At 38.9% G+C, this 17,810-nt stretch overlaps 2 protein-coding genes across 4 annotated transcripts in view; one reads left to right on the top strand and one right to left on the bottom strand.

The window, feature by feature from the left end:
- The window catches only part of LOC122879442 (NADPH oxidase 4), a 28,617-nt gene extending 25,680 nt beyond the window's left edge, over window positions 1-2,937 (bottom strand). The window contains exon 1 of the mRNA XM_044203536.1: window positions 2,744-2,937. The gene's annotated coding sequence lies outside the window, so the exon portion shown is untranslated. The remainder of the gene's footprint in view (window positions 1-2,743) is intronic.
- A 103-nt stretch (window positions 2,938-3,040) lies between these two features.
- naalad2 (N-acetylated alpha-linked acidic dipeptidase 2) lies at window positions 3,041-17,678 on the top strand. 3 transcript variants are annotated; one of them, XM_044203528.1, is made up of 21 exons: window positions 3,053-3,272; window positions 3,850-3,961; window positions 5,190-5,376; window positions 7,243-7,344; window positions 7,530-7,655; window positions 8,060-8,140; window positions 8,373-8,478; window positions 9,418-9,511; window positions 10,113-10,208; window positions 10,437-10,499; window positions 11,046-11,131; window positions 11,559-11,678; window positions 11,950-12,032; window positions 12,123-12,186; window positions 12,293-12,360; window positions 12,522-12,613; window positions 13,047-13,137; window positions 13,750-14,014; window positions 14,156-14,237; window positions 15,002-15,094; window positions 16,449-17,678. In XM_044203528.1, exons 1-21 carry the CDS (start codon window positions 3,191-3,193, stop codon window positions 16,636-16,638), a joined length of 2,283 nt encoding a protein of 760 aa, XP_044059463.1. In that variant the 5' UTR covers window positions 3,053-3,190; the 3' UTR covers window positions 16,639-17,678. The 3 variants fall into 3 exon arrangements, with proteins under 3 accessions (XP_044059464.1, XP_044059463.1, XP_044059465.1); XM_044203529.1 differs by lacking the exon at window positions 10,437-10,499 and having other exon boundaries at window positions 3,041-3,272; XM_044203530.1 differs by lacking the exon at window positions 3,850-3,961 and having other exon boundaries at window positions 3,132-3,272.
- The last annotated feature ends 132 nt before the right edge of the window (window positions 17,679-17,810 follow it).

Raw genomic sequence — 17,810 nt, 5'->3', positions numbered from 1 at the left:
ATTATGAAGGATGCCTAATTAGAAAGTGGCATCAAAGTGGTAAAAGCAGTATAATCTATGCTTCACAGGTGATAATGTTTATTTAAAATTCTGACATATGTGTTCATCTCTGACAGAGCTTATGCATTTGTAGACTAATGATCTGATCTTTTGAAGAAAATGAGCCACATGACTGCAAGTTTAAGCACTTCACAAGTGCACCAAGCACTACTTTGCGTGCCATCTCTCTGGGCTGTCAGCGCCACCTTGTGTCTTTAGTAAGAAATGCAGCTGAAGCTGTATAAACATTTAAGGCCCTTTCCTGTTTCAACATTACAATGCCCGCATGCCCAAAACCAGGTCCATAATGTTTTTTTGAGTTTGGTTTGGAGGAACCTAACTGGCCTGCACAGAGTCCTGATCTCAACCCCATCCTATATCTTTGGGATGAAGTGGAACGCCAACTGTGGGTGAGATATTATCACCCAACAGTGGTGAATAATCTTCAGGCTGAGTGGAAGCAAAACCCTACAGCCAGGATCCTAAATCTGAAGAATGGGGGCTGTTATAGCAGCATATTAATACCTATGGTCTTTAACTTAAATGTTCAATCTTTTGGCCATGTGGTGAACAAAAACTACAAAATATGGAGATTAAAAAAGGCAGCAATATCACATCATCATCAAAGTCCTTGGACTTTATCAGGGTAAACTTGTCATTTGGTTTAAACATGTAGCTATAATATTTAAGGCTTTTTGATTTATGTAGATGCAAAGCAGCATGTGTTTCTTCACTGGTAATACTTGTCATGATAGCCCCATCCACCAGAGAGCAGACTCAGATCAGGATTGTCCCAGCTCTGCTCTACATATTTATTGTGTTTCAGATGTGTGATGCTCTGTAGTACTTTTGTTTTACAAGCAGTGACTGTAAGATGTTCAACCCCCCCCAAAATAGATTAATATCTACAGAATATCATCAAACAGTAAATGCAGGTACATTGTTTTTGTGGAAATATTTTAAATATAGTTACATGATACTCCAATCATCTTGGGCGAAAGTTTTGTGAACTTAAAAAATTGTTAGTGATCTTTTAGTATTGAACATTTGGACCTTTATTGAGTCACGAAAAGATATATTCAGATTTTACATTCAAATGGGTTTAATTTGTGAACAAGATGTGCTGAAAATGTGTTTATAATCAAAGGAGTGGTCCAGATATTTCTGGATTTGTTTATTTCTCAATGGGGTAATACTCCCCTTGCCTGGAAAAAATGCTTAATAAATCAAGCATAAGAGCTTGGCATACTGTGCTATGCCTGAATATCACACCGCTGGCATGGTCTTAAACACCACAGAATATTAATCTGTTGTTACGTTTAATTTAATCATTACCCCAAGTCATTGTCATTTGATCATGTAAAAGAAATAAAATCCAGCATTGGTTTTAGGAGAACTTAGGTACCCAAACAACACAGTTCAAATTAAATCCAAATCAACCTCACCACACACACACCAGCTCAAGGCTGCTGGTTTAATTAAAGTTTTCTCTCCAGATAAGCGTGTTGAGAATGAGGTGAAGCTGTGGTCTGTGTCCCCCCCACATTCCTGAGGCCTCCTCCTCGCTTCACGCTCCAGCCCACCGCATGAAAGAGCCGTCCTCCAGCCCACACAGCTGTTCACAGAACCAGGAGGGGTCAAGCACGACCAGGGCCTGCATGTATTCTAGTGTGGGAAAATATGTCTGACTATCTATAGTAATATACACCAGTGCTGTCATTCAAATTTGGTCCTGAAGTGAAACTGAAGTGAACCAAGCTTTAATGAACTGACTCATTCTATACCAACATGCAATCTTCTGTAAGGTTCATAATTGAAACACTGTTCATTGTCTGTTTTGTCAGTTGATTAGACGTTTTGAGGACTGAAGCTGCAGTAAACAAGCATAGATGAATCAGGGCAGATATGTATGGAAGCCCAGTTCTGCCAGGAAAAGAAAAAAATAAGTTATTCAAGATAGAAATAAATGTTCATAGTGAGTCAAAATTATGAGGTAGTGAGACAGGATTTTGATTTTATAAGTCTAAATTTTGACTTAATAAATTTCAACTCACTACGTCAAAATTTTGACTCATTATCTCAGAATTTTTACTTAGTATGTCCAAATAATGACTTACTGTGAGTATTTATATTATATCATGTTTAACTTTTCATGCATGTTTTTCTTTTCTTGGCAGAAATGGGCTTCCATAAATATGTGATTAATCTAATTTGATACTTTCGCATATAAATAAAAGCCTCTGCTGCTAGTGAAATGTGATATGACTTCCTATTTATACACCTTCTATTCAGTGCCAAGATAACAGGTTAATTTAAACAGACTGTTGAGGAAATTACAGTATTTACAGATGGGTCTCAAATGAAAGGATAAATCAACATGAAGTGTCTTATTAAGGTGTTGTTCCACCAGAAAAGCTTCAATGCTCCTTGGTATCAGTTCTCCAAGTCTCGGAAAGTCTACTGATGGGATGAACATCCAAAAGATATTCCCTCATTTGGTGTTTTGATGATGGTGGTAGAGAGCGCTATCTAACTTGTTGGTCCAAACCCCATATGTTCTGCTGACTGTGAAGGCCTCGTCATACCTTTCAGTTTTAAAGAGTACACATACATTTTTTATTCTAGCATGTAAATACAGGACACATTTTCCACATGAACTGAGTAGATGTATCTGCTGATCCTGTGTCACTCTGTAGAGACTCACCTTTAACTCTTGACTCTTCTCTGCACCAAATTGTAACTCCAGCTTAATTGTGCTTTTGCAAAACAACAAAACTGTCCTCAGAGTGGATTCTTGGCCATCTGGTCTCAGGTTGGGAAATGCTGAGTCAGCAGTGGAACGACCAAGGTACACAGTGTACAGCCATCAGTCTGCTGGCCAAGCATAGCACTAATGACTCATGCCTCCCTCTTTGTATTCCTCTATTTTTCACTCACTGCCTCTTTCTTTGCCACTGACTGTCACCTGACCCCCGCCCCACCCCACCCCCGTCTCTCTCTCTCTCTGTGTCTCACTCTATCTCGCTCTGCCATGCGCCCACAGTGCACTACTTAGACAAATTACTCTCTATCTCTATCTCTGCGAGTGTGCTCTGCAAAGTCAGCCGCATTGGTGTGTGGAAGCCTCTGGGACGTAGGCCAGTGCTTTAAAATGAGAAAGGAGAGCAGGTTAATTCGGTGGATCTGGTGGATTGTGGTTGTGACAGCTTTGTTTTGTCTGGGCTTCATCATAGGTAAGATAACACAGCAGAAACTTACACTGGACAGAAATGTAAGTCAATAATCCACAAGTGATAATGACTTCATAAAAATGCAAATAATGGGATAGTTGACCATGACAAGTGTATAAATGGAAGTGAAGGCAGTTGCTGAAATAAGGAGGTAAAATAATTGGGGTTTTTTTTGTTAATCTCTTTAAAATTACTCCCACAAACTATCAAATCTACTCAGTGCTGTTTAAGAAGAATCTTGAAGGTGCATTATAGTGTGTATGAGCTTTAGTTTGTCATTACTCTAACACAATTCACGTCTGTCTGCTCACAGCAGGTTAACACGTGCTATCCATAACCGCAACGCCATTTAAAATATAATTTCTAATCATGGGAAGCTTTCTTTAAGATCTAACCCAACTGGGCAGCAAATGACATATAGAAAATTCTGTTTGTTTGCCCCTGCTCTGTCCATATTAATGTAATTTAGTCTTGGAAGAGATTCATTTAATTGCATCATAAAGTCATACAGGTTTGACTTTCTTCTTGAGAGAACTAACACTGTTGTTGAACTGACTGACTGGCTGTACTGTGTCTGTAGGCTGGTTTGCAAAGCCCACACATCCAAACACTGTAAACAACAGTGCTTCTAGCAAGTATCTGAAGGAGTTTCTGGATGAAATGCAGCCAGGCCAGATCAGAGAGCATCTCAGGTAATAATCACTACCAACACACTAAACCTGTCCTGTCTATCAGTACAAAAGTAAATGGTACAGTGGTCTTCTTTCCAAGAGGTTTCAGCAGGGAAGAAAAACTACTTCAAATCTAAGTTCCTTGCAAAGGAAGAAAGTTCAAGGAGACAGATATTTTAATGTTGTCCACCACTTTTGTCCTGACTAATATCTTGATAACTATTGGATGGTAGCTATGAAATTTGGTACAGACTTTCACAGTCCCACAAAGATAGATTGTAAAGACTGGTGATCCCCTATATTTTCATGTAACAACTCCACCAGCAAGCCAGACTTTTCAGCAACACAGTTCTGGACAGGATGCCTCTAAAACCTTAACCTCTTAAACCCTGCTGACTCACCAGTGGGCAAGTCATTACAAAATCATGTTGTGCAGCCAAACATTGTTCAAACCCACAGAACTTTTTTTAAATTCTAGTGGAGATCCCAAAGTTCACAAAGATACCAAATATAAGTGTACATATATCAGTGTACTGTAAACATCATTTAGCTTCAATGAAGAGCTGGAATACACTGAAACACAATACACATGATCCTGTCAGACAGCCTGGAATAAGACAACAACTTTAAAGCTGCTTAAGGGGAAATAAAAGAAGAAAACTGGGTGTTGAGGGGTTAACTGCACTTGTTTTCCATGGCATGCTATTAGACTAAATGTCATAAATACTGTAAAAGTTAGCATGTTATCATGCTAAGCTAACATGTTAACATAACATATTCAAAAGCTCATATGCTAAATGTTACAGGCTAAATGTCAGCATTTTTCATGAAGCTAACAATTTTGCTGAATGGATGAAAACTGGGGAGAGGGCCACTCATGTGATGTAGACTTATAGGCCTTTTACACAAAAGACATTTTGAGATGTCACAGTAGAAAAGCACAATATTAGTAACACCTGTGCTTTTCCTACTGTGACAAGTCAAAATGTCTGCCGTGAAAAAGGTCTTTCGGATATATGGATCATGCTGTGTTCAAGTAAAGTCAGACATCAAGAACAACAACTTTGCATGCAGGTACTAGTTTTTTTTATTTATTTTAAATAAAATCTAAAAAAACAAAACAAAAGAGGAGGTTTTAACTTTTCCCAGCTCTTATGGACATTCAAACTAAGTGGATTCACAAGCCAACATTTTCATTCTTCAAGCAACTGCCAGACTCTGTCACCAACTGCTGACGTCCTCTCCACAGGAAATTTACACGACTCCCCCACCTGGCTGGTACAGAGCAGAACCTGAGATATGCAGAGCAGATCAAGAAAGAGTGGCAGGAGTTTGGACTGGACTCAGTGGAGATGGTGCCCTACAACGTCCTGCTGTCCTATCCCAACAAATCACAGCAAAATTACATCTCAATAGTAGATCAACTTGGCAGTGAGGTACAGTACATGCATACAGAAAACAGAAAACACAAGATGTTCAATTGTGCATGAAACTTAGACACACACATCCAGATGCACACATACAGAAAACGATAAATACATAAAAAAATATTAACAAAAAAGCAAACCATTTTTTGCCCACATATAATTTCAACCTCTGTAAAATACATGTCTTGCAAAAACCTACTTGTTTCTGGTGCAATATTGTCATTATTGTTTGTTCCCATCTATTATAGCATTAGGATGGCAGTCATACCCTGTGGAGAGCCAGTTTATTATTATTTAAAATTACCATTTGCATGCTTTGTTTTCACAATGAGAAACTAACCTGTTTTACCACTTTAAGCACTACAGAAACACTTCATTCTCCACACTCACCCTCCTGGTGATTACATTTTCAAAGAGATTGTGATTTTCTCACGCACATGAACAATAACACTAATTCAGTCCAAACCCCTGACCACGTCTCAGTCTGTTTGGGGACATAACAAAGTTGCAACATGGAGATCACACTTGCATTAAAAACACAGCCACATACAGCTCCAGGCCTCCCTACTGTTAGTCTTCTCCACAAAACTGCAAGACAGCTCATTCAAGTCCAAGGTCCGTTTATGGCCTTGTTGTGAGATAAACCTCTGTGTCTTATGAGTAGAGATTATGATACAGCACAGAAGAAAACAAGAGAAAACAGATCAGGATTTACTGCACGCCTATATTACAGCATGCTGCTAAGATGCATTTCGTAACTTAAACACAATCAAGATTTACATTTCAGCTGATAGCCATTCACTGAACAGCACACAGATCCCGAGGTGATAGCCTGACACAGGACAATCAGGTCAGACTACATGCACATGACTTAAAGTCCATTTTCCAGCTTCCAGAAGAACAGGATCAGCTGGTATCTGCATATAATTAACAGAAGTCATTTTGGTATTTACGACCAATAATGTGAAAATGTCTAAGCATTTACAGCTTGATCGCTTATTTACATTGGGGGAAGAAGCATTCAGATAATTTATTTAAGTAAAATTACTAATACCACACTGTAAAAATACTCCATTACAAGTAAAAGTCCTGCATTGAAAATGTTACTCACTTACTCAAGTCAAAGTATAATCAGGAAAATGTACTTAGTATCAAAAGTAAAACTACTCAACGCAGACAGTGCTGTGACTGCTGCAGCATTATACTGTTGCAGCTGGTTGAGGTGGAGCTAAGCTTGAACTATTTTATATAAGGCTGCAACTAATGATTATTTTCATTAATCTGCTGATTATGTTCTCGATTAATCCATTGATTGTTTGGTTTGTAAAACTTCAGAAGATAGTGAGAAATGCCTGTCACAATTACCCAGAGCCCACAGTGAGATCTTCACATTGCTAGAAAAATAAAATAAAATAACTTATTAATTATCATTATTAACTTAATTATTCAAATAATTACAAGGGAAAGTAATAAATCCTCACATTTGACAAGCTGGAACCATTAAATGTTTGGCATTTTTCATGAAAAATTACTTAACCAATTATCAAAATAGTTTCTCAATTAATTTTCTATCAGTCGACTAAGTGATTAATCAACTAATAGTTTCAGTTCTAATTTTATATGCTGTTGGATAGTTAAATCTATGACAAAGCATCATGTTTTATAAGCTCTTCATATGTTTTGTATGTACAATCTTAATTTGTAACCATAGCTGTCAGATAAATGTAGTGGAGTAAAAGGTACAATATTTCTTTCTAAAATGTAGTTGACAGTGGATACATAACGAATTTCATAGCATTTACTATAGAGAGTGAAGGGCTATCTCATCAGTGTTTCATCTAATTTAGTCTGACCTCATCTCATCTTCTTTCACAGGTTTTTAACACTTCCTTAGCTGAGCCAGTTCCAGAGGGTTATGAAGATGTTTCTAACATTGTGCCTCCATACAGTGCCTTCTCTGCCAAAGGACAACCTGAGGTACTGCACACACACACACACACACACACACAAACAGCCTTATGATACTGACAAGAAGAAAGTGATGTTTAAATACTTTTTCACTGCAGTAGTAAAAGTATTTAACATGGATTTTAAACATTACCCATCCCCATCCTCTGATAAAACAAGCGCCTAAGATCTCCTCTTGCTGTCTTTCTCCCCAGGGGGATTTGGTGTATGTGAACTATGGTCGTACAGAAGACTTTTTCCAGTTAGAGAGAGATATGGGCATCAACGTTACTGGGAAGATTGTCATTGTCAGATACGGGAAAATATTCAGAGGTAATAAGGTAGGAAAAGTCTTGGTCACAACTTCACATGAAAACCCCAGATGAAGGATTGTAATTAAAAGGACTACACCTGTGGTTAAATGTACTGGAAGCAACTGGATTGGACTGCGTGCTGGAAAAAATAAACTGGTTCAGATGGTTAAAGTGGTGGTGAACCTTGATCTTCTCCAGCTCATTTAGGAATTTTCAATTGTGATCAAAGACCTGTAACCTGTTTGTAATTTATTCATCACACTGTGGCATTTCAAAATATTTTCTCGCACATCTTTAAGTATTTAATGTAATTCATCAATGTCAAATCGATCATCATCTTGTGATCCACACGCACAAAAAGGTCAGCAATAAATAAACTTTTGCACACCATCAAAATGACCCACTGCTCTCACACTGTCTTGCTCCACCAGGTCAAGAACGCCATGTTAGCCGGAGCAAAGGGGATCATTATGTTCTCAGACCCAGCAGATTACTGGGCTGCTGGAGTCCAGGTAGAGTATTCTGCATAGTTTTAACTACAGTATTTTTGTGTTCATTTGCAGATTATGAAACCGTGTGTTTGTGTGTGTAACAGCCATTGTTAATGTAGTAGAGGTTATGTTTTGGTCAATATTGACACTATGATTGACTTTTTAAAAAGCCTTGATCAATAGCAGAATGCAATCTGTGGATTCAAATAGCTTTTTTAACTGTGTGTGTGTGTGTGTGTGTGTGTGTGTGTAGCCCTACCCTGATGGCTGGAATCTACCCGGTGGAGGAGCTCAGAGAGGAAATGTTCTCAACTTGAATGGAGCAGGAGACCCACTCACACCAGGGTACCCCGCTAAAGGTGTGTATCTTTGTGTGCTTGTATGAGTGTATACATGTGTGTGAGTTTCAAGGTTATTATTGTTAAAGAAAACGAACGAAATAACTAAATGTGAAAAAACATTTTCCTTAACTGAAATAAAAATAAAAACAAGGCTTTCCAAAAAAAAACGATAACAAACTGAAAATGTATTGTGTGTTTACAAAACAAAAATATATATAAAATAATATAGATATAAAAAATTATAGAGAAAATGTCCTTAGTTTTCCTCTTTGTCAATTTATTTCATACTACACAAGCCTAGTATTTCAGGTGGATATGAAATCTTTCTCCCAGTTTTTTAGCTGTGCCAGTTTTACGCCAGCTGTCGGCACTTCACGGTCATGGCATCATGGCGGTCCCATGTGGGATTACTTTGAACACGATTGTGTCCCGGATAAAAGCAAGTGCCTTGTAGTAGTGGAAGGTGATAAAATATATGAAACATTTCTCAAGGGGTAAAATCACACAAATCTGAAAGTCCTTTTGAAAATAATCGCACAAGAAGGCTAACCTAGCTTACCTTAACAAGGTAAGGGAGAGCGCCCAGCCCCCCTCCAGCAAAAGAGAAGCTAACGTTGGATCCAGGCCAGGCAATACGAATGTACTGTACTGTAGTGTGATGTTTTGCTTTTATTACACAATACTTTTTCTGACCTTTTTGAATCTCGCCTCTGACAAATACCCCATATTACAAATAAAAACTAAAACTAACATTAAAACTAATAAAAACTAAACTAAAACTAAGCATTTTCAAAAAATAAAAACTAAACTAAACTAGCAAACCCGCTTTAAAAACTGATTAAAACTAAACTGAAATTGAAAACAAAAAGTCAAAACAAAATAAAAATTAATGAAAAATGCAAAACTATAATAACCTTGGTGAGTTTATCTAACATAGTCCTGTCTCCTCTCTTACAGAATATACCCACAGATTCAGCCTTAAGGATGGAGTGGGACTTCCCAAGATTCCTGTGCATCCAATTGGCTTCCATGATGCAATTCACCTGCTGAAGTAAATAAAAATCTTTTTTCTTTTCTCTTCTTCTCTTCTCCACACTTTTCTATTATGCTGATGTAGTTTTGTTTCCTACAGTAAAAAGCAGTAATTCAGAGCAGTACTATACTCGCTAGCATAAACATGCTAACATGCACACAATGACACTAACATGCTGACGATTTGTGTTCGCCTTAGTTTAGCATGTTAGCATGCTAACATTTGGTATTTAGTACAAAGTACAGCTGAGGCTGATGGGAATGTCATTAAAGGTATGTAGTCATAAAGCAGTAATAAGGATTGGACAAATTTAAAAAACAGACCTGATGGTGACGCTAGATGAAAAGTCAGGGGATTACAAAGTTGTTACAATTCAACCTGTGGTGGGCATGAATGTATTTGTCAAATTTCATGCCAATCAATCCAACAGTTGTTGAGATAGTTCAGTCTGGACCAAAGTGGTGGACCGTCTGACCACACAGCCAGCATGACTAAAAACTACTTCATTTGAATTTTGAATTTAGGGCAAGAAACTAAAATTTTTATTGGGATCCCCAAATGAAATGAGCAGCTGATTTGTATTATTTACAGAATATGTGAATTATTTACCATTTAACAGGAACATGGGAGGACAGATTCCACCCAACAACTGGAAAGGAGCTCTGAATGTCTCCTACAGGACTGGTCCAGGCTTTACGGATGACTTCAAGAGCCAGTAAGTGCTTACATTAAGCTCTTTTCATGTCCAGTGTCAAAGTGATCACTTGTGTCCACTTCACCCTGTGATAATGTGACTCTCCCATCCACTTACTTTTGTTTTTACAATGAAGCTCTTTCCTCTCCAGTTATTGGTCTCTCCTCTCCTGCTTCACTGCTGTCTTGACTCTGTGTTTTAGTGTTTGAATTGTCTTTCCCCTTTTGTTGCTCTTTTTCTCTCGCTCAGCTTTAATGACCCAGTGGCAAGTAGCCAAATGAAGTACAATGGAGGCCCTTGTACCCCCTGTGTGTGAGAGACATACATACACATCTACACACATTCAAGCTGCACAAATTAAGCATGTAGTATGTACCTGTGTGCAACAACAGTAACGGTCTGTTTGTGCTTTTGAACAGTTGTGAATGTTTTAGGGATTTCTGGAGCAACAACCCCAGTAACAACAAATAGAATCAACTATGTGTTATTCTCTCATGTCTTCATTATTTTTCTGTGAACTGAATTTTGAGGTGCAAAGCACTTCATAAAGGACTTCTACTGCCGTTTGAGAGGGTTAGATCTCTCTTCTCTTTTGTTTGTCTATCTGTGTATGTCTTTGCATGAGATAAACACAATGAATGATTCTGAGGCTGCTGTGCATTATAAACACAATTAGGAAAACACTTCTTTTTTGAATGTTGTAACTTTTTCCTGCTTTCTATTCTTACATTTTGCTCTCATTAGTCATTTCCTGTTAAACATAACTTTATTGATCTGTTCCACCTCTGTCTCTTCATTTGTCTCTGTATCTCTTTCTCCCCTGTGTGTATCACCCCTTCCTCAATCTGTCTGTCTCAGGAAGGTGCGTATGAACATCCACACTGAAAACCAGGTAACCAGGATCTACAACGTCATTGGCAGGATTAGAGGAGCTCTGGAGCCAGGTACAGCAAACCCAACCTGCTCTAATCCTTCATTATAACGTTTAGCAACATTTTACACATAACCAACACATGTGAGTAACACTAATAATGCCAATATCGACACTAATACTGATATAATCATAGTAACAAGTTAGAAGAGGAGGATAAAATAATTTAAATGCCTTTTGCTCAGAAAATTTTTTTGCAAGAAACATTCAGAAAAACAAAACTTTAGCAGCTTCACTCTGATTTTAATGCTGCAGCTCAAAACTGTCAAGAAATACAGTGTATCAGTCTCTATTAGCTATTTGGTAGCATTTGTATGTTAAAAAGAACAAATATCTAACTAACTGTATGAAATTAGGGCAAGAAAAGAAAAGAAATTCTCATAATTTTCTTCTTCCATTCCATTCCTCCGTGTGTGTATGTGTGTGGTGTGTGTGTGTAGACAGGTATGTGATTCTGGGAGGACACCGGGATGCCTGGGTGTTTGGAGGAATTGATCCCATGTCTGGTGCTGCAGTGGTCCACGAAATTGTCAGGAGCGCTGGCAGGCTGCTCAGTAAAGGTACATCTTTGTAAGTGTGTGAGGAGTGAGTGAATAATGGTGGTCAGTGTGTGTGTGTGTGTGTGTGTGTGTGTGTGTGTGTGTGTGTGTGTGTGTGTGTGTGAAGTGACATCTCAGATAATGTCCTCTCCAGGATACTGCCTGATTTTTTTCAGTGCTGTTCAACCCTGAGAAAGGGTGGTTCCCGAATGCATGTTGTGGTCTGGTGTCCTTACAATGCCACAAAGACAAGGAGGTGTGTGTGTTTGTGTGTGTGTGTGTGTGTGTGTAGGCTGGAGGCCTAGGAGGACTATGATATTTGCCAGCTGGGATGCTGAGGAGTTTGGACTGCTGGGATCTACAGAATGGGCAGAGGTACACATACACCAACCCTTACGCCCTCACACACTTGCACATCCACACACAGACACGCACACACTGACCACACTTCACCCTTCTCAACAGGATAATGCCAAGCTGCTGCAGGAGAGAGCTGTGGCCTACATCAATGCCGACTCTGCCATTGAGGGTGAGTGTGTTTGTGTGTTCAGTATTCTCAATAAATTACAGACAATGTTGAGGCTGAGTTTAGTTTTGATATGGCTCGTGTGTGGATGTATCTATTTGAATTCCAGGCATGTACACACTGAGGGTTGACTGCACTCCGTCTCTACACACTTTGGTGTACGACCTCACCAAGCAGGTGAGCAGATTTATACACACAATAGGAACAATACAGCCGAAATAGATTTGAGTTAATTAATTTTATCTTTCATACTCACTCTCATGCTGTTTTTGTGTCTTTCCCTCCCTGACTTTTTCTCTGCCTTATCTCTTTCTCTTTCTTTCTATGTTTGCATGTAGATAGCCAGTCCAGAAGAGGAAGAGGAGGGAGTTTCTCTATATGAGAGTTGGCATAAGAGGGACAACTGGACAAATGACCGTGATGCACCCAGGTACAAAGCCTGACAATCAGTTGCTTGTTCGTGTCAGGGTGTACACAAGCTGACAACAAAGCCACAACAACAACTATAAAACACACAAGGTTCAAGCAAAACAAAACTTCAGCAGCCACGAGAGCAGTGCTGCAGTCAGAAGTTAGTAGAGGACAAAACAACAAGATGCTGAAGTGTGAGATAAGACAAGCAGATCACAGCTGAGGATTACTAATTCTTCAATGCAACTGTTAAGAGAAATGTTGCAGTTTGTATGCGAACTATTGAAAGGCCTTAACTCTACCATCTCATGTCTGTGTGGCCGTGTGTTGGGTTTAAAACAAGCTTAGAATGTAAAATTTATTGATCAGTCTTAGCTTATCTTAATTAAACGATATGGAATTAATTAAACAAATCTCTACATCAGTCTGTCCTTCACTCTTGTGTACTGTAGGATCAGTAAGCTCGGGTCAGGCAGTGATTTTGAGGCCTATTATATCCGTCTGGGAATTGCTGCAGGCAGAGCCAGATACACCAAGAACAAGGTGAGACACGCTGCGCTTACAGATTTATCTGCATAAACATTATTCATTGTTATTAATATTAAGGTATATTGCTGTATGTGCTTGATTATATATTCATGAGTGTGTCTGCTTGTATTGTGAGCGTACAATGCAGTGCATATCCATTATTAAATCTAATTACTATTAGATTTACAAGGAGGATTTTTTCAGCGACACAAACAGTGCAATCCGTGGGGTGTTTCTGCTCCCTGTGAATCTCAAAATGCTATATTTATGTCAGTGTACATGTTTTCATTTGTTAGTTTGCTATATTTGTGTACTCTCTTTTTCTCTTTAATGCAGGTTTTGTCTCATGTGTGTTTGTGTTACATGCTATGCTACAGTGTAGAATACATTTTTGGATTTCAACAAGTTGCTTGTCTAATTGGAGACAAAACTGCTGTCCTCAAAATTATTGCAGTTGCATTCCACATGATCAAAAGTTTTCCTTAGATACTTAGTACTTAGATAACTTAAGGGTTGAGTTAAGGTCAGAGCATAAGCAGACGGTGAGGAAAGTATCTCTATGTAAAAGGTTACTGTGAGCCTCCAGGGACTCAGTGAAATGTCCTCTGTGTGTGTGTGTGCATTCAGAAAACAGAGCGGTACAGCAGTTATCCAGTCTATCACAGTGTGTATGAAACCTTCGAGCTAGTGCAGAAGTTTTACGACCCCTCCTTCAAGAGGCTTCGAGCGGTGGCCCAGGTGAGAGCCGGGCTCATCTTCCTATTGGCCGATTCCCAGCTCCTGCCTCTCGATGTCAACCAGTACGCAGACTCACTGAGGAAGTACGCACAGAGCATTGCACAGCTGGCACAGAAGCACCCAGAGGAGATGGAGATGTATGAGGTGTCCTTTGGTGAGTTGACTTTGGTCACTGTGTTCAGACTATGGTAATTAACTATTAAGTTTAAGTATAGTTAAAATTTTTGAATGAGGAACCTGCTGACTTTTCCAAGAATTTCTCTGCATTTGAATTTTTTTCCCCTTATATTTTCAGATTCCTTGTTTTCTGCTGTGGAGAACTTCACCGTTGCAGGCAGGGACTTCCATGAGCGCCTGCAGACTCTCAACAAAGCAGAGTAAGCGTGTGTTTAACATTTCATACATTTTAGGTGTCCAAACAAATGCTGAAATATGTTGGTGTGCATGCTCTGGTTTATTATGCTTTGAAATGTACATTCAGTGGCCACTTTATAAGGTGCATATGTACAATCCAATACAACAGCTCTGCCATAAATTCTACCTTTACGAAGTTTATAATGTTCAATTTTTGTTGCTAGTGTTTACTCTGTTTATTACAGAGGTCATACCCGGCGGTGTTGTACTGGACTACAATATATTGATTAGTGTTTCTAATTTATTTTTTGTCCTCCCCATTTACATTTGTGAGGGAGTCACAGTATTAGAAACACCTCAGAATATAATGCAGTCCAGTATTCTATTTTATCTATTTATTGGTTTACATAACAGGGAGAATGCACATTAATAAACATCTCTGTAAATGCACCAGAGTTAGCCAAGACGTAATTTTTCATCTGTAGTCCCTGGACAGATGTTACTATGACCTCAATGCTAACACATATGAATCAATTAAGTTTATTTGTCACAATCATATTAGGTACAATCACAGTGAATTAACACCTTTATGACAGTGTCAACACAAACGGAACATTATAGGAATCGGAATAAAAATAGACTTCATGGCAGAACAGTTGTATTGGATTGCATTAGATTGTGCAGGTGTACCTAATAAAGTGGTCACTGAGTGTATGTTCAGTTTAATCAAGTGTGTGTGAAAGGCAACTAGAGGTTCAATGGCATTGTGGGTGTGTGTGTGTGTCAGTCCTCTGCAGGTACGTGTCATTAATGATCAGCTCATGTATCTGGAGAGAGCCTTCATAGATCCCCTGGGCTTACCTGGCAGACCCTTCTACAGGTAACTTACTCACACACATATCACAATTTCCATTTGGTTTACATGCTTTTACAGGAGCCTCATAAACAAGTCGAGCACTCGAGTACCATGACCACTAAATGGCCCTGTGGTCTGTATTTGACTTTGAATAAGATTTAAGTCAGCATCACTGGATTTGTAACAGTTAATTCAAATTCAAATATTTTCTAATTGCATGTCTTTACACCTATATCTGCAGCCCTGCAATATCCTCACAACTAATGTTAATTCACATACACAAATGTTACAATTTGAAGCTCTGGCTCATGCATACCATACAACAGTGGATCCCAACCTTTTTGGCTTGTGACCTCTTAAAATGAAGCAACGTGCAATAGATCTACACCAGTTGCATGTCTATTGGTTGTGACTACTTCAGCCAGAGTGATTCTTGTCTTTATTTTACTTTTAGAGGCTATAAGATGTAAAATTACCCCGAAATTCGCTGAGAAAATGACAAAGATTAGTAAAGTCTTTAGAATAAACATCATTTTGAGAAGAAGACATTTGTTTTATTTCTAGTTTCTATCCAGTTGATTATCTCACAACTGCTTAGAAATAATTAGTAACATTCCTTTTCACAGCCGACAGTATAGTAAGAAAAGCACAGGTGTTACTAATAACATTAACAATTGCTCTGTTTTATTCAAGTGTCCCAGTAAGCTGTGACAGTGTGACAGTGAGCCACATTACTGTCACATAGTGTTTCGTTGGGCTTCACAGACTGTTCACTCCAGCGTATTGTCCGCAGTGTTTGTTTATTGAATGCCCACTCACTCTCTCACACTCTTTTACCTACTTTTATTATAAGCTTGGTCTGTTTTCTCAGCAGACCTTGGTTTTTGCTGCTGACTAAAAGCAGACTGTGGGACGGGCTTGTTTATCATATGAGAGGTGAAGAAAAAGACCCTGATTCTCCAGCAAAACACTGTGGTCTAATGTACCTCAGAGGGTACAGCAATGTCTTTAAAACCATGTGTGCTGCTGTAAACGTGCCCCGAAGTGGAAGATGTAAATTCTATTACAGTGTATCTGTGCTTTGCATCAAGAAAGATGATCTTTCGGCTGTCTTCATCTTATCGATTTTTAGCTGCATTATTAAAACCCTTTCTGGATATTTTAGTTTCCCTATTTTTCAGAGACTTGTTTTGTTTTCTACAGATTGCTCTCAATTATAAATAGTTCAGTTTGACAATCATACACCTGTGGAGTCACCCCACCAACACCACTCCTAACCCTTTTGAGCTTGTTATAAAATGCCACACAATAAAATACTGAATCTGTAATATCTCCAGTACATTCCTTAACGTAACACTCCCCCTCTTCTCCGTTTCAGGCATGTGATTTTTGCACCCAGCAGCCATAATAAATATGCAGGGGAGTCTTTCCCCGGAATCTATGATGCATTGTTTGACATCAAGAACTCAGATGACCCAGAGAAGTCCTGGAAAGAAGTCAAGCGTCAAATCAGCATTGCAGCATTCACCGTTCACGCTGCTGCCATGACCCTAACACCACCTGCATGAAGCACACACAGTCTAAAGCTATGTGATTGAGCTATCCATTGACAATTATAACACCAGAATGTGAAGAGAGGGAAAACACTACCTGCAACACACTCCACAGAGATGGGCAATGCCTGTTTTATGAACCTGCCATGTTCCAGGAACATCCAGAGCTCAGTAATACAGTGAATCACAGTGATAAACTTGAATGAAACCAGATTTCTTTTTAAGGAAATACAGTTAAACATTTTAATCTTTAAAATGTTTGGGTGAGTTGTGAAGATGTCCTGTGGCAACAACACTAGTGTGCCTATACACTACTGTAAGTTTTATTCCAGTCATGAACATCTATGGTAAAGGTTTTTGTAATTGTTTATGACCTCCAAAGACACTTCGACACATCAGCACGCAGAATAATAAATTAATTATTAATTTAGAGGTCCAACACTGAATCCAAGCCAAAACATACAGTACACATCCTTCAGAAACATATATTTCACCGTTGAACAACAGTAACTGACTTAAGAGATGCAAAACAAGCCACTGAAAATTCAAGTGTGCCCTGGTCCTTTCTACACTGGATAAGTACACCGGCCAACATGGTCAAATGCAGCGCCTCACCACAGTAACATTGCTTACGTTGTGCGTTTGGCTTCTTCCTGTTGTTGACCCTGTGAGAAGGAGGCCAGGTCAAGGTGGGCCCATGTGATCAGCTCAGCCTTCGACACCTCCGTCTTTGCAGCCATCAGGTTCACTATACTACTGTTCACCTCCACAGCCTGACAGAATTAAGAAAAAAGCTATGCTCTTTGTCTAGCACACACTTCTGCTTTTAAAAACACGCTCAAGGTGGTTTCTGGTAGATGGTAAGGTGGAGATGGTAACATGAAAAAGCCTGTTTGCTCATCATCTAATTTATCAATTATACATAATCCACTATGCAGATATGTCTAATCTGTTGTCTGAGAGTACTGCAGCTCTGTCTCTTCTTCAGTTTTTTTTTTTTGATTCATATTTTGTTATTTTTTCTATTTTGGGATTAAAACATTAACTTGCATGCATTGCTGTCTACCACAATGTTTGTGTGTGTGTGTGTGTGTGTGTGTGTGTGTGTGTGTGTGTGTGTGTGTGTGTGTGTGTGTGTGTGTACTACCACAGGAGGGCGCCAAAGTCGTAACTTGGTTTTACTATTA

The sequence above is a fragment of the Siniperca chuatsi genome, linkage group LG7 (assembly GCF_020085105.1).
Source record: "Siniperca chuatsi isolate FFG_IHB_CAS linkage group LG7, ASM2008510v1, whole genome shotgun sequence".
NCBI lineage: Eukaryota > Metazoa > Chordata > Actinopteri > Centrarchiformes > Sinipercidae > Siniperca > Siniperca chuatsi.
This window is presented reverse-complemented; position numbering and strand designations above follow the sequence as displayed.